This window comes from Merops nubicus, unplaced genomic scaffold (assembly GCF_000691845.1).
Source record: "Merops nubicus isolate BGI_N331 unplaced genomic scaffold, ASM69184v1 scaffold17843, whole genome shotgun sequence".
Classification (NCBI taxonomy): Eukaryota; Metazoa; Chordata; class Aves; order Coraciiformes; family Meropidae; genus Merops; species Merops nubicus.
In genome coordinates, this window is record NW_008597076.1 from 1 (window position 1) to 21,556 (window position 21,556).

The window sequence follows — 21,556 nt, forward strand, 5'->3', positions numbered from 1 at the left end:
GACCTGCGTTTAGCCTGGCCGGGAGGAAAGAAACACTAATTTCCTTTGCTCCGTTTAAAGCTTTATTTACTTAGTGCTCTGTGGGATTGGCCAAGGTAAACTAACCTGAATCTGTTCTGCTGGCACATGGATAATGTGGGAAGGCCTGTCACCATGGTGATGAACTGCATTGCTTTCTTGTTCATAAATGGCATCACGTTCAGGCTGAGGAAGACTGAGGAACCTTCGGATCATGGAGAGATTCTCCCAGAGGGTCCTGTTCTCTGGTGAGGGATCTTCTTTCCAACGTAACAGCTCACAGAGCCACCCCTTGAAGATAACACCAGTAAAACATTAGTTTTTTTCCTCGCTTCATAAGGGGCAAAACGAGGGCGAAACGTGTACTTCAGAGGTGCCGCACTCTCTCACGCTCTCCCCCAGCAGGAAAGGGCTGTCACTGCGCAGGCTGGGCTTAAGGCAGAGGCTGGGACCCCGCCAGGCTGCTGCCTGTGCGACCGCACAGACCCTCGCCAGCTGCTGGCCTGTTGGAAAGCGCCTTTCCCCCGGGTCTGCACCACGGCACAGCTCTGCTGAGAAACACACAGCTGTTGAAGGCACAATCCCTTACATGCTCCCCTCCGCAGGGGTTTCACTGACACCAGTATACTCTTCTCTGCTGACTATTTTCTTTTATGCAAGGCTATACCCATCCAAGAGCATGGACTGTCTTTGAGGAGCCAGTAGATTGCCTGCTGAGCACTTTTTAAAATCCCAGTACTACTCCTCAAAACAAGAAATTACTTCAAATATCTGCCTTGACTGTAGGGCTGCCTAATGTATATAGTGGTACAGGAGCTCCCTAATGTCCTTTCAAAAGACAGGAATCCTTTGACTAACTAAATGCAGTCAAGCAGTATCTTCTCCCTGTGCTACAAGTAGAGGTGTCTCTGTAGGTGAACTTACTTCAAGTGATAGATGATTTTCTGTTTCAGGATTTTTCTCATAGACCCAGAAATAAAACCAGTCTCTGTTTTACATATTTAAGGGCTTGGGGGTAGGAAGGTATGCTCAAACTTCTGATATACCCTTTAGTTCCACATCACAGGACAGCAAGTTGCCCAAGTGTTAAGCGACTCTAATTCAGACGTAGTTTGGCTACAGAATCCCCTCCAAGAACTGCAGCGTTGCTAATCTGTTTCTAAAAGAGACATACAAGTTCAACTTGAAAATATAACAATTGTTTTCTTACATCATCTTAAAATTTAATTGAAGATTTTTTTTTTAATTCTGCACTGATAGTTAGAAAGAGTACAAATTATCCAGCTACCACAGTGTGCATCAGTACCAATTTTTTTGTATATTAAAATTTAGAAACAAAATATTACATGTATAAAACATGCATACTTCCTTTCTTTTAGCTTCAAGGATCTGCTTTCAAAACTAGGTCCATGCAATTTTACTTCTCAATGCTGTGGAGAAGATAATGTGACATTTTATTGAATCAACAAATTATATAAATGTACAGAAGCTTTTAGATCCTTTTTATGTATACTGGTAGTTGAAAAATAGTTTATCCAGAGCAGCTTACTACTAGATACAATAGATGCATAGATACAATACAGATATGTATTTTCTTGAAGGCATTCGTATCTTTAGCTAACAGTTAATAAATGCAGTGTAAAAATATTGCCATGATAGGAAGAGGTGAAAGTAAACAAACAATCATAATGCATTCATATTGTACATGAAAATATTTAGTGAGATGTGTATAAAAATTTGAAGTATATTCCCCTGGATATAAGTGGAAAACTGAACAAATGACACAGGAGAAAATGCCCCTGAGAAACAGAAATAATCCAAACAACCAATTAAAGAGATGGTGATAGCAGAGCTGAGAAAGCAAAAGTTTAAATGGGGCCAAAATCTGCAAGGTACCCAGTAGGGGAGCTAGGGAAGGAGGGGAGAGGGGGGGAAAGGGGCAGCAACAGAAGGGCCCCCCCTGCACCCTGAGGATGGGGCGCACCTTGCTCCTTGACCATGTGCAAAGAGTGGGTGCCAGGTATTGCCCCAGGGTTTAGCAAGCTGACTGAGGAACGTGCCCAAACACCTTCCTGTAGAGCACGTAACGTACAGCTTGTCCCAGATGGAATTGTGTGGCGTGTTTCTAAAACAGCAGCAAGGGTCTGTGGATCCTCCCTCCTCAACGTAAGGCACCCTGGGATGTATGAGCAGATTAATGCACAAACTCTCCCTGCCTCTAACAAAATCAACACGTTGCTCTTGGGTTTTCTGTCCACCTTGATTCCAGGGGGGTATGTGCTAGATAACGTTCAACACCAGTATTAGTTTTCTGCACTGAGTTAAAAGAGTTGCAGTCAGAAAGAATAGGTACTTTGTTGGGGATGGAAGAGAGAAGAAGATTAAGAGAAACAAATCTAGATCTTTTAACTGAAATGTAGTTATAAAATTTTTAACTAAAAAAAACAACCAACCAAACAACAGCCAACCCTGAAGCATAACAATTGTCTTTTGGTTGTCTGGAGTCTGCACTGCTTCACACTGAAACTGCTGGTCCTCTTTCTGAGCAGAGGCAGAGCAGAGCTAACTATCATGGCAGTTTGGTGAAAGTAAAAGACAAAACCAGCCTGTCCCCTACCATGATACCTCTCTAAGATATACAGACAGACTGGGGGGAAAGGAATTGCACCACCCATTTAGAAGCTGCACATATTTTGTTTGGTGACTATGTGAAATAACAGATTTTTTTTAAAAAAAAAAAGACAGTAGAAACTCTTTTCATATGTCCAGCAGTAAAAATAATTCCTAAGCAATCATGTCTCACGTTGGTTAAACAGATTTTACAACAGTTTTTATCATCTAAGAAATTCCTTCCCCTCTTCATTGTCTTTTCTGTTTCTATACATACTAGATCAGACCTTATTTTTATTCGTTATTGATGGCTAACATTATACTTCCAGTATTTTTCTATCAACTTTTCCACTGAAGTAATACTTCTAATTCCTTATCTAAAACTGATTTGATGAATTGCAACCTGAAGCATGTCTCTGCAAGCCTCTCAGGGAAGCAGCAATTTTCAGATACTGAAATCAGATGCTTCCGACATGGTACATAGAATAGGCTGCTATTCTACCAAAATGTCTTTTTTTCCACCAGATTTTTTTAAAGAAGTAGACATACTCTAATGAAATATATGAAGGACAACATGGAAACAACCAATTGAATTCTAAAATCACAAAGATAGAAACGAATTTTTGGTCTTCTTGGTTTACTTCTGAAAATATTTATGGAAGTTGATCACCAATATTCTCAGAAGAGATAGTGAACAGGCAGTAACAGTGGCTGTAGGGGTTTACTTTGTTAAGAGACTAAAAACTTCATACCAATATACTTCCTTTGAGTTCAAAACAAACCAACAAACCCAGATGTATTTCACTTAGTTTCAGGTTCAGAATTCTGTATACAAAATAAAGCTCACTCATAAAAGTCAGCTAAATAAGAAAGTGTTAAATGTTGTTGTAAATTTTAGGAAAAGTAATCATACAGACTTTTCTAATGGTGAATTTTAATTTCTCTTAACGTTTTTAAGTTTCATTTCCATTTGATCTAAGGAAGTATGAACCACTGTAGTTAATACAGTTGAATTTACAAGTGAGGGTAACAAACCTGATTATGTTTTTCTTACACTCATTTAAGTCTAGAGCAATTTCTGTCCAGTTCAAATAATTTATTCTGAAGGAGGGCTTGGGCCACTCTGTATTTTTGTGTTTATAGTCTTGCACAAAGTGAAGAGGACCACAAAATAATAAGGAAACACTTATAACTCAAACTAGATCACAACTGGTTTATAAAGCATATAGAGTATATTTTTTTAAAAAAAACAGTCTTAAAATAATGAAGCTGATCTATCTGTGCAGTAAGGCAAACCCCCCAAAACTCTGCAATGACATTGGGAACAACCTTGATTTTAAAGCAGAGTAGATTTGCCAGGCAACATTACACTGAATATAAAGAGAGTACAAAGCAAAATATAAACATTAGCCACATGTAAATATGTTTGGAGAACTTTCAGGATGCTACTACTTTTCAAACTGACAAAGTTTAATTTGACACCTTCTGTTCTAAAACCTTTGTTTCTATTCAAAATCACGCCTTTAGCTGCTATCAATCACTACGCTCTCCCTATTACTTAAAATACTGGCATGGGCCCTGGATAAGCTGAAAATGCCATGCAGATGAATTCTGAGATAATATGTTCAAACCTGTTATATACAACACAAATCCTGTAAAGTTATGTATTGTAAACCTACATTTATTGGGAACTAAAAGTCTTAAATCCATCTGCTACAAAGAAAATACTGTTATGCACTTTCAAGTAACCAAGTACCATCTGCAAAGGTCTTGCTACAGTAAGCAAGAAAATGGTGAAAAAAAAAAGATGCTAAACCTAAGATATTTAAAATAAATAAGAGTCTTCTGTCTGGTTTTCTGATAGGGATTTAGTAAAGAAACATAAGACATTAGAGGAAAAAAACCTGTGAAAGCCGAACTGCCAAACTATTGCAGGAAAAGCGCAAAGAGGATAACTGCCAAACATTAGACACTGCAAGACCCATAAGCGTGCTTATTTTAAAGAAAGTATCTGTGCATTTTATCTGTGTAACCAAATGCTATTTTATTCAGTCTGACCTGTGCTGTGTTTAAATAAAATATTCTGCTCTTTCACATAGAGTTTCTAACAAACTATTGCAATCTGCTATCTTTCTTATTAAAAGAAAACAAAAAAGATAATAAAAATCTGTGTTTAAGGTGTAAATACCAACCCCAACTAGATCGAAGAGGGTAGAAAGATGGTCTCTGGGTAAAGCTTTCCAAATCGGCAACAAACACATTTAGTCTGGGAAGATGGGGCTTCAACGCGGAGCAACCGAATTTTATTTTATTTTTTTTTTTTTTTTTTAAGAGCTGTAATTTGAACCTAAGAAGGAAAAATATTTTAAAGTATCCATGATAAGATATGAACAGTTTTTCTTTGGTACAGTATATCTAAGATTATTTTGCATCACTCTCTGGGACAGATAATGTAATAAAAATATACGGTGTTAAAAGAAATCAGTCTAAATGGGGAGGTATTTGATACAAATATTTTAGCAGAAAGTGTGAATTGCATTTCAGCATCTGCTGTGAACAAAGACTAAGTACATAATCCATTAAACAGTACTTCTAACAAAAAAAAAAAGAGTATTGTAGACTAAACTAAAGTAGGCATTTTGAATGAGCACATTTTAAGCAACTAACTATAAAGCTAGCAATTTATCATTCAGCAAATAATTTTCTACTTTTAAAAGAATCTGTAAGTGTTATTTATGCTAATGAAGACTGTTTTTAATCTGCCCACAAACATGCTAATAGAGGGCAATTTTTTTTCATTTACAATGCTGAAGGCACTCCGGTTTACAGAACACAGATATGAAATTACACTTGGTAAATTGGGCTCTTAATTGTTTGAGCAACCCAAATCCTTCACCTTTAACACAAAAGCTTATAGACAAAACAAAGGAAAAGAAGTCATGGACTAAACTTTAAATATTGACTTTTTTCCCTTCAAAAGCCATCCAACTTGTTTTACAAATCTCATTTTTGTTCCAAATGGTTTCGATCATCATAGGTATTTTCATTCCTTTTCAAAACAGAACCCACATACAGAAGACAAAAGGCCAACACAACCACTATGCATAGTCTTAGTCGTTAATATGAAATCTGTAAGCTGCTCATTGCACAGAAAGGTTGCTTTTGAAAAAGTCATAATACTTTGAATGAGATACATAATGGTAGCACAGGAGTACTGAAAGCATTTTAAATTATTTACTAGGTTAAAAGGGTGAAATGGTACTTTAAATACATCAAATTTCATCATCTGGGCCATTTTTTGGTGGCAAAGTGGTATTGATCTTTCCAAATGCTTAAAATTAACTATTTCCAGAAGGTCATTATTTGATTAAAGGCATTAAAGTTGAGGGCAAGAAATTATGCACTTTGTCTTCTTTCCCATTCAAATAATCACGTAATTTAATCAGAACTATTCCTTCATGTCCTGTAATAAAAATGTTTGTCTTAAGATATTGTTCTTTACCTAACATATTAACCTTTAAATGTTATGAAGTACTTAAGAATAATCTCTGCTTAGAGAAGATTCTTCCATAATGCAATGAAAGGATCTCCAGCATTTAAATTGATAAGGCCAAATTTCCCCTACACATTGATTGGAAAACGCATTAAACCCTTCAACTGAGATTTCTCACAGTGTTCAATGGGATCGAAAACTCAGGGAGTTCTAGTCAGTAAGCTCATCCAAATGGCATTGGGAAGCAAAATATAACAAATGTCACCTCAGCACAAACAAATACAATAAATAAGTAACAATGAACACTGCTTCAATTTATCTGGGAGATTCTGTGTGCGTTACAGTTGTATAATCTGGAAAAATCCAGTAGGGAACACCCACTGCAGGGTAAGAACAGAGCATTTAATTCAAAATTCATTTCCAGGCTGAGATTACATAAATCTGTCTTCTTTCTGGGTGAAATACCTGTGGGTTCAGACATGGGAACAAGCCTAGATGATGAGAGTGGTCCTTTTTAGCCTTAAAGGTTCTTCTGAAATTTCCTGACTGCAGGAAAATTTATTCTGACTGCAGGTTTGTCTTTCCTAAAATACATATATTGTCCTGGTTATCTCTTATGCAAAGCTGAATAAACCTAAATGCTTCACAGAAGAACTGAAGTCTAGTAAAAGAAAGGCCACCAGATATTTTTATAATATTTTAGGAGAACTAATTATCTACCAGACTTAGTTTTTGATACTGACAAACACAGTCAGATTTGTTAGTGAAAATCTTCAGTTTGGCTTATATTTTCAAGTAATTTTAAGCACTGACTTCTCTGAGGCATGTACTTTCAGGTAATTTTAAAAACTGCTGTAAAGGTTCAATATTTTGGAGTTTTCCTGTTTTTCTCCCAAATCTCTGTACCTTTAATTCAAGAAGCAAAAGCTGGTTTTCAGCCTATTCCAGAAGATCAGTAGAGATACTAGAATACGAATGCCTCTTCTTGAGACATGGCCTACGGTGATGATAACTGTCCCCAAAAAGATGGTTGCCTCTGTATTTTAGTTATGATAATCAGCCTTAAGTTTCAGGCTTTGCCTTTGAGTATTCCCCTAAATCAGTGAAAGTTTGAAACCTGAAGCTCTCCTTGATCTCAAGTTATTTCTGGCTTGTCTGTTTTACTGGCTTTCATTCCTAGTATATTGAAAGGGGAAGCCAGATGTGAATTTTAAGTAAATCTCTATCTGCCATCATAATAGATGAGATTTAGCAAAACAAACAAACCGAAAACCCCACAACCTCACAGGGCTTTTCAGAGGAAAGGTAAACTCCACTAGCAGGAAAAACTTCCTTTGAAGCACACTGAAACAGATTATGCCATTTCCTTAAATTTCTTATGCAACCTATTATTCAGCTACACCATCTGTCTGGATATTACCTCCACCTCTTCTCTGTATTGTGAAAAACAAATGACCAAACAGCTAGCAGTGGTACTGATCGTATTTCATCGCAATTTTTTTTTGGGGATATTTTAGGGGAAAATTATTCCTAACATCTCTTCTTCTCTCTGCCTCCTCACCTCTCTGCTGCAGCACTTGTCTGCTGTATAGACCTCTCGCTCTACCTGAAGCCACAGTGAGTGGCTAAGAGCCAGTGCTACTGAAAAATTTGCCCGATTAAGGTCTGAGCCTATATCAAAACCAGTGGGTATGTTCCCTGTGTATGAGCACTTGGGATGTGCCAAGACCTCATGGAAAGAAAAGACCTAACCTGAAAACATTAGTATTGTTACCTTTTGGTTGAGTACTGGGGGAACTGAATAGTCTAAATTGAAGGGCTTCTCCCAAGCTTGGTTTCTCTGCCCTCAGCCTCCTCCACCTTTCCTTTCCCTTGCTCAAAGGTATCTTTTTTACAGTACTGCCTAGCAATGTTAGATAGGCACAATCCCTAATCAAAAACATAATATGCATGCCTTTGGAAAATCTTAAATAAAATGCAAACACATTCATATGTAAAAAGGGAAAAAAGTCATAGATGCAAAAAAACAGTGGGTGAAGCTTTATCCTGCCTTCCTCTACTCCAGACCCTCCCTCTTTCACACACACAATTCAGCCAGCATTGTAACCATGAGATACATGTGACAAAACAGATTTAACAATAATAATAAAAAATAATCTATGAAGAAAACACAACTGCTAATTATTAAATAAGTCAGTCTTAGTCTAGTGCATTACTTTTTATAGTACAGGCATATAAAATGTGTCAGTGGGTTTCACAGAGGGTGACTGGAAATATATGGCCCTTTATCTTTTACTTAAGTAGAGAGTACTAATTTCACTGCAATTTCAATGCTTCCCTTGAAAGTAAATACAACCCTAAATCCAACCACGACCTTTAATAACCCATATTTGTTTATTCTTCTACATGCAATCAATTTTTGTACGGTAGCCATAGCTGCAGTTTAGTTAGAGAAGAGTCTTTAACAGAAAGAGCCTGGTAACTTTAAAAGTCTTTTTTACTACTATCAATTTACAAGTGAACAGCAAATGTTTATTATTACGTTGCTTAGAGAGATTTAACATTTGCTTTAGGGGAAAGACCTCCAATAAAAAGGCCAAAGTGTCACTTCCATAATTACTTATATGTGCATATATCATGTTGCAGAATTTTTTTTTTTTAAGATTATAATTTCCCAGAAGGAGTAATTTAAAACCGTGGGTTCTTGTCTTGCTTTTTCTTTCCAGAATTCATTTTAGATCAGAGGAGAATCTACCACACACTGAGGAATCACAGATAGTTGGACTTCTTTGTAAAATTCAGTTCAGCTGACAAGATGTTCAAACAAGTGACATCGTTCCAAAACATACAGAGCTCAAATCCGTTCTCAGACATCCCTTCCCATTTTCATGGCCTAACTAAATGTTTTCACATAGATTTAAATTAGACATTTAAATATACTGATAAAATATCTTTTAACTTGTCTCTTGCCGTTCAGCTGGCTTCTGCGGCTCTTGATTTTATAGTGAAGAATGCTTACTGCTCTGATAATGCCAAGGGTGAGGGAAATCTTAAGGAAATGGAAAAGAAATTTTCCCTTAACTTTTCTTCAGATTTTGTTAACCACAGAAAGCGACAGTAAATTAATAATGGTTATCACCTCAATGCGGTTTAAAAAAAAAAAAATCTTTATCCACACCAGTGAAAGACAGACACCTCCTAGAAAATGAGGATGGAGCAGCCAGACACATATATCTCACCAAAATAAATGCAGTGAAGCCCTCATAAAGCTAAAATACCCTTACTTGTAGCATTGTTGCTTGGGGCACAGACTTAAAAGAATAGGAAAGCTGGATCAAAAAGAAAGCTGGGTTTCTCTCTCCGGGGTGGAAACCAACACAAGAGTGTGTTCAGATAGTTTGCAGTCAGGATGGGGATGAGAACAGACACAAGGAAAAAGCTCCTAGAGAGAGCAGTGCTCAGAGTTAGACATTTTTCTCACTGGCCAAGTGCCAGCCAAGCTGAGCCCCAGCCATACATCCAGGCTGCAGCTTTTGCCCTTAGAAGAGGCATGGCATGGAGCAGGCACAGTTCTTTCTGCTCTCAACCCTCTGCTCTGTTCCCTGGGTGAAAAGAATCAATCCCTTTAGTTAAGAGTCTCTCCTCATATTAAATAAGAGTAGTAAATGATTTCTCAGAGGTGAAACAAACTGTCTGTCCCAAAGCAAAAATAAAAAGAATCTCATCTGAGTCCTTCATAGCTTTTTTAAAAAAATAACTGGTTTCATATAAACAGTGGAAAATTCCTGTATCTATAGAGCTTTCTCTTGCATGTTACATATACTTGGGATGCTAAGCACCAGGCTCAGCAAACTATCTAATCACCTAAGTAAACTCACAGACATAAATGATATGTGTGCAATATGTATGCAAATCTTGCTCAGTTAGAGCCCAAAACGTCAGAGAATTCTGCTAAGGACCACTCGGTACAAATGTCTTGTCTTTACAAAGATCCTGAAAACTATTTTCATATGCTTCTCAAATGCCATCCTGAAGTAAAAGAACATGACACAGCACAGAAGTAAAAATGAGTTGATCATTGAAAAACAATGTGTTTCCAAATAAAATCCAGCAGATTTGGAATTAGATAAATAATTGAAAACTGGAATTTTTCCCCAATTACCTAGCTGCCTGCTTGCCCTAGCCTATTCATTTTATGCCAACAGTTTGTAGCAATTTGTAACAAAAAATCTGAAGTATGACTTAGAGGCTAAATTTGAGGAAAATAAAAAAAGTACAAAATAAGAAATTATTAGGAATAGTGAAATTTAAAAATAGCTGCAATAAAACATCTTCTTTCTCACTTTGCACCTAGAAAGGCTGTAATGTTCTTTCAGGTGTTGTGTTTTGAATTATCCAGTTTAACATTAAGGGAGGAAACATTTATCTGTTATTTCTTCTTCCTTTGCCCAACAAGCCTTCGCCTGAATTTTAAACGGTCACTCTTTTAAGAAGCCGCTTCTCAGTCCCTTACTGTATATTTGTGTTTGCATAAGAAGCCTTTATTCTTTGCAGTAATGTGTTTAGTAGCTCTCAGGTTTTTTTCAGAAGGAATTTTACCCTGTCGTTTCCTGTTTAGTTATGAGTTAAGCTTGCTTTTGTCTTCTGTGCTGTTTAGTTGGTACCCTGCCTCTCCCACTGCCACGAACCACGGGCTGCTTGCTAACTCCTCAGCCGCCTCCTCCTCGGCTCTGGCACTACAGCTCTGTTTTCATTTCTGTACGTCATTAACTCTCGTACAGCTCGCTCAGAGTCTTCCCCTTTTTTTTAATAGCTCTTTAGTTTCTTCATGTTAAAACACCAATACACTGAGTCTTCAAAAGCCTCCCAAATCACCAATCTGCCCACAGCAGGCATAAGAAATGTGACAAATCAAGGACATGGCTCTTTTCCTGCCTGAATTTGCATGGCCATGAGGGGAAAGGAACAAGGTTTCACCCATGAAGCTGGCAGTGGTGGCCACCAGCACTCTGCTCCCGGTTACCCAGTGAAGCCCAAGGGCATGGGGTGGCCACAATGCTCTCCGCACTCAAGGGGATATTTGTGCAACATGTCTGCATGTGGGGGGGTGTCCCTGGGGTGGGACTCATGGGGGGGTGCATGAGGGACAGCAGTAGAACAGGAGAAAGAAGCAGATGGAGCAAGAGTGGATGGTGAGAATGCATACAGGAGAGGAACAGGGTAGGAAAAAGTCACAAGGATGCTAAGAGGAGAGCTGTAATGAGAGGAATTAGTCAAGGTGGCAAGAGGAAAACAAAACAGAAGGTGTGGATACAGGAAGCAGGAAGAGAGATTAAGAAAATCCATCCTGCCAGAAACAGCACCTCTTGTCAGGCAGACAGCAGGTGCTGCCTGGGGAAGAGCTGATTCACGCATCTGGAGTGTAGGAACCAAAACACCTTTACCTAAGAAAGAAAAACTAAAAATAAAAGACTCAAAAGAGGTGGGATAGGATGACATGCTTTTTTTTTTTTTTTGTGTCAGCAATCCTGCACATCCTGACTGCACGGCATTTTTTGAATAGCTCTGTGAAGAAACAAGGGCTGGATTTCCAGACCCTTGCAAGAATCCTGATGGTTCATTTTAGCACTTGCTCTCCCAAAGTGAGCTCGTCCTGCCCCTCTCTTTGCCTCGCTCCAGACTAATTTTTAAGACATCTGCAGCCATAGCACTTCCAGAGCTTCAGCTGCAACTCAGGACAAGATTTCCCCTTTGCTTGGGGTCTTCATGGACCTCAGGGAGTCAGTACTGGAGATGGCACGGCCGTGCACTGAGTGCTGCTGGTGGCACACCGACACTGACCTACTCCAGCTCAGCTCCAGGGGACTAGTAACGCAGTCAGTGACTGCTGGCCAAGTGTTACAAACATGGGTCTTTAACCCTCTCCATAGCAGTCTGGGGGGCCATCTATGTAGCCAAATGTTCTGCTATAAACTGTGCCTTCAGTGGCTTTCAGAAATTATCCTTCTTCTGACTGACTTTGAACACTGAGACTTAGTTCCCTGTCTCCTACACTTTCAATATTGCCACTGTATCACACATCACAGGCAACAGATAAAACAAACTCTTAATAAAGCTACTTTTTTTAAAACCCACCCTGGAGGCCTTATTACAGACCAGGTTTGATGAATTTCCGTTGGATGCACTGCACTGCTCCTCTTGCCTGACAATACACACAACAGCTTTTGGGGAATCTATTCAGCTGTATTCTGCATGCTTACATTTTTTTTCCTCACTGTAAGAACCATTTTAGAACCTTATAATTAAAACTTTCTATCGAAATTGCATTAATTTTTTCCCTGTTTAGACAAAGTAGTCAACAGTGATCTACTAAAGAGTAGATGGTTTAAAAAAAACACCTTACTAAGTATTGAAGGCTGTTTAATTAGGGCAAGCTGAACAATTTAGCTGAAAAGATGGATTTATAAAACAAGCAAAACAATTTACAGACAACATTTTGTTTCCTAAATACTAATCATTATCTGTTTTCAAAAGAAATACTGGAATGTTTTAATAAAAAAATATTTTTTCTCCATTTGCCAAAATTCTAGACACCCTGAGGATTCTTTTTTAGAAAGAATCTTTTCCCCAAAGGAAGAGGTAGAGGGAAGAGCTAGCAGACAAAATTCACGGTGAAAAACTTTGGCAGAAAATTTTATTTCTGCTCAATGTAGATAGTAGTGAAGACTACATTTTTTGTTAGATGCTCTTCTTAAAGCAAGGTGTTTGCTGGCACATTATTTTGAAAAACAGCACAAAAGGATGACTTCTTTAATAAGTGGGCATAAAACCCAGAGATTAGAAAGTCTCAGAGTGAGAGACAAAACCCCTGAACAATAATCTGATTTCTTTGCCAAAACAAGGAAGCTTTTTAATAAAGGTCATGGAGAAATAATCTCCAAAGACAGCAGTGTCTCTTTCCCCCTATATGTTTACTGTTTTATTTCACTCCTTTAGAGCGAAAGGCAGACCTGAACATGTGCGCACACACACACATGCACACACAAAAGGAAACAACAACCAAAGAGGAGGGGAAAAAAAAAAAAGACTGAAATTTTAGTTACACCACATGTGGTTTTCATTTGTGAAAAATGAACAAGCTGTTTGTGGTTAAACTGTCTAATCTGCTGTTATCAATCTAGCACTGCATTCAAGATTTACAGGATACATCAGCTTCTGTGCCACATTAGCTGCAAAAGGGAGAGGGGGTGGGAGGAAAAAGGAGGAGGAGAGAGTTTATCCTGAGGAATAATATTTCCAATGCAGCCACACTCACACTACATCTGGTTGTGCTGGTAGCGGCAGTTAAATTGAAATATTTCACAGCGTGTGTCAGAAACATGCAGAATGGTAATTATGACAGATCTGATTAAGCCTGAGTGCCACTAGCTCCCTGGCCAGCTCCGGTTGTGCAGGTGTGACCTTGTGCGTGCCTGCGTGTGTAAATAAAATTAATTACAAGCGAGAGGGCGAAGGCTTCGGTGACATCACAAAGCAGAGAAACTCCCAAGGGGGAGACCTAATGGAATATTTTCCCTCAGTCTAATAATACAGTTCATATTGACTTGAGGTAATTAGTGGGATCATTAAAGCAGTTTTCCCGGCGTATTTGGCTGCCTGATCAGATTAGTGAAAATGTTCTTCAGAACAAGCCCTGTGTGGTCTGCCAGAGAAGGAGGAAATAAAAAGCAACAAAGCATATTTTGGAATGATAAGCAGTGCTGGACTTTCTGCACGGCTTTTTGCAGGGCCAGTCTCAGGAGCCCAGGTGCCCGACTCTCCTGACCGATCCAATCTTTCATCCCCGGCACACATGCTCCCGCTGCGTGTCGTCTAAGACTTTTTAATTTTTCTTCCTCTATCCTTCAAAACTGCGCCATCCCCATCCCTCACTGCAAAAAAAAAATCAGATAAAAGCCTTGTGGAAGTGCCCGCCTTAGAAGGACTGCATTAAGATAACAGGGGGAAGGAAGAAGAATAAATATGTGATCAGGAACCCTCCACCTCTCCCCCCAAAAGCTAACAGAAGATTGAAGGCACTGGTTTGAGAATTAAGAATGTTTTCATTTCCTAATGAGCTTACCCCAGGAAAGAAAGAAAGAAAAAAAAAAAAGAAAAAAAAAAAAAAGGGGAGGAAAAAAAAGAAAAAAGTTTAACTATGATACTATGATATAAAGTCTTCCACGGTAACAGAACACAGAGCCCTAATCAAGAAATGGACCATTTGTTTAAAAACAGTCTATTGAGCATGCTCTACCTTGCAAATGGAATATGCCAAGCTCTGTCACAGATGGCAAGCTTTGACAGTTCCCATCCGTAGCGTCGATACTCGACAGTTCAGCACAAGATCAGTGACATTCTGTCTCATTAGAGCCACGCTAATTATCACAGCTAGTTTCAGGGGAAACCATGTGTTGCAATGGTCAATTTGAAGGAGTCTGTGCATCAACAAACTGGTAATAAGGATCAGACACCTTATTATATGACAGCATGCTGCCTATGATCTGATTTACTGAATCAGAGGTACTGAGGCAACACTGAAGCCTGATGGGTTATGGAACTGCGTGCACACAATGCGGGTCTCAAATATGTTTTAAAAATAAAAGAGAGCTATACAATAGAAAAAATATAAATAAAAATTTTTAAATGGTGAAGTTATAACGAGGACTTTTCTCATTTGTCATTAAGACATGCAGAGATGTTCAAGATCTTGTCATCCGGTTCTATCTTTAAACGAATCATATAAGATAAATAATTCAAAATAAAAATTGTAAAATTATGGATTATGCTAAATTATAATTCATTCCATACTCTAATTTTTCAGTTTCAATAACATGTACCAAACATTCCTTATGTTGCGCCGTCTTGCTGCTTTAACAGAATTTTATATTTTGTAAAGAGCTTTCTCTGCTTGGCTCTCTTTTTTCATTTGTACATTTAATGACTTAAACTTACTTCTCCTAGCTTCCCCCACGCACTCGTGCTCCTTCCACCAGACAAAAATCATGCAGCCAAGAACCCCCCTTTGCTGCTTCTGGCCACCTGCGGGGCCACATCCTGCCAGGTGCTCAGCGGTCCCGGTCCCAGCACCTCCCAGGGACACGTGGGAGGCTGAGGCCACGACAGCGTTAAGCATTACTCCCAAGTAACATGGGGCAGGTGTGCACCGCATCCCCCCGGGGAAGCTCTCCTTGGGGCCTCAATACAGAGCCCTTCCTGGAGCTGCCACCGGTTCTTCAGATGGCCTCGATGGGGAAGGTGAGCAGGGTCTGAACAGCTCCTGCTGCTGGGTGCCCGCCCGGCTGGGAGCCTCCAGCCGGAGCCAAGCTGACCCCAGGTGTAAAGCACGCTCAGGAAGCACACTTTTTCACTGGTGTGTCAACAAATCCAGCCTTTGCCGTACATGTTGACAGGACTGCCTGGCCCCAAGGAGCTGTTTGAAGAGGTCAATATAATCCTCTTACCAGTTAAGCATTTTCCATTCTGTACTTTATTCTTTGGCTTGAACTCTTTCAGATTTTATTGCTTTTTTTTTCCCCTCTATGGAGATTTCCATGGGCAATTGCTCACTGATATGAACCACCTCAGAGATTTTAAGGCGGTTTCTCTTCAACACATCTTTGTTGGTTCAAGAAGTTGCTGACTACTTTTTGCTAGTGGGAACCCAAGACCCACTGAAGTCAACCCATTCCACCAAGGTCATACCAATCATAGGGATATGGCCAGGAGAAATGTCAGCCCTTCTCCAGGTCTACCCAGATTGAGTGATAAGTGAGTTAACTGAACTCAATTTTTCTGCCCCTTTTTTGAGAATTAATTTTTTACAAATTCCTAAGAAAATTTCCTGAGGTTTTAAACTTTTATTTCTGAGGAGATATGTTGTAAGAAAAATTAAGATATGGGGCAGAGGAAGGACCCGAAATGCTCTAAGTATTCATTTTGTTCCCACAACAGAAACCCAAAAAATCTCCTTCAAGCCAGGCGAGACAGAACACACTATGACTCTGCAACATGATATTTCGTGAAAGAGACAAATCAGCTCCCTCTGCCAAGTTTCACAGCTCCACTGAACAACACGGCGCTTTACGGGGCAGCTCCTGGATGCGCGCAGGAGCCCATCCTGCTCTCGCAGTTCACACCCGTCCTCTCCCATCCCCGCTGACACCCGATCCTGCGCTGGCTCCTGCTGCTCGTGGCACCTCTTCAACTGCCAGAGCAATCACCCCCGGGGCGTGGAAGGAGGGGGGAAATATATTTTTTAAAAAAAAATAGTAGAGGCTAATGCCTATCTGTACATCTACAAAAGATGTTTTCTAACTACTGTATCTCACCTTCTCACGAGAGCACAGGGTTTATTTCCAGGCGGACCCGTGAAATGACGGCAGAACTCAGAGCACGTTTTGTTTCCACCTTGTGTCTCCCTGTGCAGTAGCCCTCCCTACTCCACAGAGAATCCATTGTATGCCGAGGGGGGGGGAGAAGGTTTTTAAGCCAAGATTTAAACCCAGGAAGTGACTCAGCTGCTCTGAGGGAGACAAAGGCAGGAGAGGACTTGATCGAGACGCAGGGTGATGAGCAGAATCCCGCTCCTGTACCCCAGGCTGGACCCCACCAGGGCAGCCTGAGGTGCAGCACCCTGAGGAAACAGCTTTGGAAATAAATTTCAAGATCCTCCTCTTAAAGCCACATTGTTACATTGTTACCAGAGGTTTACTCTTGCTGATAAAAAGGTTTCTTCCTCCCCTTCCCAAGCTGGAAAATACTTGGATAGATTGTTCTCTGTTTGTGGTAATGGCATGTTGCATCTTCGTGTCAGATCCACAATACTGTGCTTGTTCAGTGTGGGATGCTGTTTAAAAATTACTTTCCTATTAGACTATATAGCTTAGTCTCTAGATAGAAAAAGCCAGATCAAAGATATAGCATTTATAAAACTGCTGGTTAAAAAGATAAAAGTGAGATAACAGACATCAATTTTTCACTATAAATCTCCAGGTTTACTATAACATTAAAATTTCCAGTAAAAGTAGGGTTTTATATACCTGAACTCTAATGGCCTATTCTGAAAATATTTATGTCGGGAAAAGCATGGTATTTGCATGCCAAAAGCAATTTTAGTGCCAATGTTTAGCATTCCCTTCCAGTTTAACTCCTTCCTACCTATGCACTAGTGTTAGACACTCTGCCTAAAGCCTACCTGGTGTGCCTCCCCATGCAGCCTTTCCGAGAAGGATGCTCCATGTGCTTTCTAAGGCAAAAGGTAAAACACTCCTAACAAAAAAAAAAAAGTCACAAAATATTTGTCTCTTGGCTTAGGATGGAGTCTCTAGCATAGTCCAAATTTTGCCTCCACGTTTTGCATGTGATACTAATTTTCTAGGGGCTAGCTGCCTACCCAAAGTGAAAGATGAGGACGGAAGGACAGGAAATTGGGCAACACAGTGCAACAGCTCAGAAGTAACAGGTCAAAACTTTCTGTAATTAGATGAGAATTCTGGGGGTATGGGTAGTCCTACATTTGTTTTATTCTGAAGTCAAAATCAGAGCATGATTTTGTGAGAGGCAAGTGCCTTGCCTTCAACATACAGGCATTTTTATTCGGTGAGAGAGGAGGGCATTTGGCACCTACCCAGCCACACACAGTAATCAGCAGGACTGACAAGGCAGGACAGTGTCGATTTTACCTACTTATTCTACTATGCAGTGAATGCATTCAGGTATAACAATGCAGGCTAACAGCCTTACACCGTAAATGGTACTCTCTCAGAGGTACAAATGTTGGTATTACTTGAGCTTTTTGTAAACTGTTATATCCTAAATTCAGTGTAAACTGATTTTTCAGCAAAGTTTTGCTTTCTTCCCCGCTGCATGCTAGCATTTGGAGGCCAGAGCTTTCCAGGATAAGCTATTAACACAGATGTAACTTCTCAAAACACAGCAAACACACAGAAACACTACAAGTCTCTACTTGCCTTATCTCTCAGGGCTCTTAGGTTTGGGGTTTTTCTTTGTTTGTTTGTTTGTCTGTTTTTAAGGAATAAAATTAGATTTCAGCATCTGTCACCACCAAGAAAAAACCTCATCCCTGGCTCCCACATGAAAGCATTGCAGCCAATGCACAGTTACTGAACCATGACACCTTAATGATCATTACAGAAATCAACTTTTTTTTTTTTTTACTGTGAAATAATGAAATTAAGAATGTGCTTTCATAATTACTTGACTCAGACTGACACGTTATAAATTTAATAAAAATCCGGTGTGATTAAATTGTAAAAGTAATGTATACCACATACATTTATATTTGTGTGGATTCTTTTCATTTTCTTCCATTTCACACATTCAGGTCTGCTGATTAAATTTTAGTAAAAAAATATTGTTAGTATTGCTGTTCTACCACTAAAAAACAACAACTTGGGAACAGACACAAAGCACTTAGTAAACTTCCCTGTCTTCCTTTTGCATGCATTTTTCTAAAGCTCTCTTTTCAACATAATGTAAGAAGAATATTCGTAGGCCTATTAGGTAGACAACTTGCAATAAAAATGTAAAATTTTAAATACTGACATTAGGTGTTTTGCCAATTACAACTCTAAAACCCCCCAAAGATATGATGTATTCAAGCAATTTGAATTATAATATCTTCCTTGGCTCTTCAGTATAACCATAGTAACTTTTAAAGTGTGTATCTTGAATTTAACAGAATTTGAATTTATCCTGCAGGTAATATATCGAAGCTTAAAAACATAGAAACTTTAAAAATATACAGAATGAACACATTCCTACATGGGAAAAGAATTCAACATTTGAAGGAATCTTCTAGTCAAGTCCCCAAACTCGTCCCCTTTTCATTACAAAAGCAAACAAGCTGCCAGCGAAGCGCACCATGAAACCACAAGAACACAAATCATCTCTCACCTAAGCGAGAGCACGGTCTCATCAATATCACTGCCATCTCTTCCTGCTCCCATCACCCTTCCCTTGCTCTGCACTATCACCTCTGACACACCGAGCCCCCGTACCCAGGAGGTTTATTGAGCGTCAGGTCCATATGCAGTTAGCTCTTAGGTAGCTCTTGCCAAAGGCACTAACGCAGTGCAAGGGGAGATGTTCGGATTTTACCTCCGCGCTACCTAAACAGAACCTCCGTAGCATAACATTTAACCCCTCTGTACAAAGTGCTCCACACATTACCTGCTGTCTCCCGGCTCAGGCCAGCCCAGTGACCTTGCAGATGCTGGCTACTTACACACCCAATCTAATGCTGACCTAAACCAGTTCCTTAAAAGAAAAACGAGCGAAAAGGCCCTCCAGCAAACAACTAACTTCATCCACCGGTACTGCTGTTTTAGGTCACATATTTTTTCATACCATGACTCCAGACTAGACTCAGCAGTTAATCGAGGTTTTATATCCAAAATAAGATATGAGCAGCAATGTTCAATTTTAGTGATTTTAAAACCAAAGCTGTTAGCTAATGCATCATTTTTTAATATATGTCCTCCAGACTTTCTCACTATAACTGGAAGTGATTATCCCAGGATTTCCAGTTCTGAGCTAGAATCCACTATCCCCAATTTAAAACAAACAAACAAACCAGCCAACCCTCAACAATGTACCTCTCTCAAGACAAGTTCTCTTAAATAATTTGTTTGAACAAGCCTCTTTTTAGTGCAAGGTAGACTTCTTTGCCCCAAGACATATTTCTCTGTACCACTGACAAGCTCCAGTGCAGAATTTTTTACAGTACACGTATCTCCTTCAATATATGTGGCTTGTCACATATTTAAAGCTTATTAATTGGTTGACATTCAGTTTACCTAAGAGGTTACTTCTGTGAAGCAGCTTTCTACTACAAAATGGCACTTTGTGCTAAAAGAAGTTGCACCGCAACCTCTGGAAGCTTTTGGGCTTCACTTTGATTACCTGTCCCTTTTAAAGTCAGCTCTGTAAGAGCTGTCCTATCTAGAACCTTTAAGATTACACACTGAAATAAATATACTGTCACATAAATCAGATCAGATCAAAATTACGTGGACCGACAGATTGGCTTCAGACCTTAGTTTTATGGAGAGCTGTAATGGGAAGGGGAAGGTGCAGAAAACGGACAGTTCTCTAACCCCAAGTCTTGACATGTGAATAAAGACATCTGAGGAGCACACAGGTTGGAAGCTGCTGTAACATTCTATCATAATTAGAAACATTTCAAGAGCCCTGTAATTTCCAATCAAAATTACACTAATTTCTGATATACAAGCCATGATTCATGACAGAATTTTTACATTCCATGGGAGATTATAGTGGCCTGATGTATGACACACTGAGTACAGCACTAACATAAACAATTCAGTTTAATGTTTAAACAGCACTTGTTTTTAGAATCCCACAATAAAAGAAACATATTATTGTAGAAATTATCACTTTGACAGTGATTGAAGGGTAGGCAGGCATGTGGCCTATAAAGCTGTAATTTTTACAGTCCACAGCTTGAGTTTAATCATTTTGATATAACATTTCCAAAATATCCCTTTAAATGTTCCTTACAGCGTATAACTTAAGAGACAGCATCCTTTCTGTATAATGAAGTGGAGTAAACTTCAAACCATGAACAACACAGAAGTCAAAAGTTAAAGACTGTTAAAAAGAAAACTAACACTAAAATGGCCCAAGAACCATTGGTCTAACTGACCATCATCAGCTTTCCCTCGAAAGATGCTGCTGTTTTCTATGAAAGAATTTCAGAAAAGTAAAGGAAAAGTGACTGAGTGGACTCAACATTTAATCCAACACGGAAATTCAACGCTGCAAGCATTTGGTGCCTTTACCGTTTCTTTCAAGCGTTGGTATAATCACACTTCTAGTCTTCCTTTACTTACTTTTTGAGTACTTTCTCACTTAAAACAATGCTTTTGCATGCTCGGGTGATCTTTCTCAGAAGACATGTCACTTTTCATAATCACACTCAAGAAGTGCTTGCTCATTTCCCTCTCTTGCCACTAAACTTGACAGAAATTCTTCAGTTGAAGAAAACAGAATAGGAAACCACACAACAAAGGCTTAAAACTGCATATGCAATGTATTCATAAGCACACATGCAGGTCATCCAGCAAATACTGTATTCCACAATCATCCGTTTTCTCAGATGTAACTTGCATAACAGTAATTTGTTGGGGGTTTTTTTTGTTTGTTTTTGGAGAGTGCTGCCCCACCTTCCATGCACAGCCTCACCAGTGGCTCTAACTAAATATCTTTGCAAAAACCAGAACCTCAGCGTTCCCCATTACAGCCCGTGTAATTGCAAAACACCAAAGCCTCAAGACAAATTTGGCAGCAATACATAGAGCTTGCCCACAGCTTTTGCCATGTCCACGACAGCTAAGAACTGCTGAACCTGAC

At 39.3% G+C, this 21,556-nt stretch overlaps 1 protein-coding gene across 1 annotated transcript in view; it reads right to left on the reverse strand.

Moving 5' to 3' along the window:
- Nucleotides 1-105: 105 nt before the first annotated feature.
- The window catches only part of SATB1 (SATB homeobox 1), a gene marked incomplete at its 3' end in the record, with an annotated part of 68,829 nt that continues 47,378 nt past the window's right edge, over nt 106-21,556 (reverse strand). Inside the window, exon 10 of the mRNA XM_008936597.1 lies at nt 106-309. Within this exon, the coding sequence (XP_008934845.1) occupies nt 106-309 (204 nt within the window). The remainder of the gene's footprint in view (nt 310-21,556) is intronic.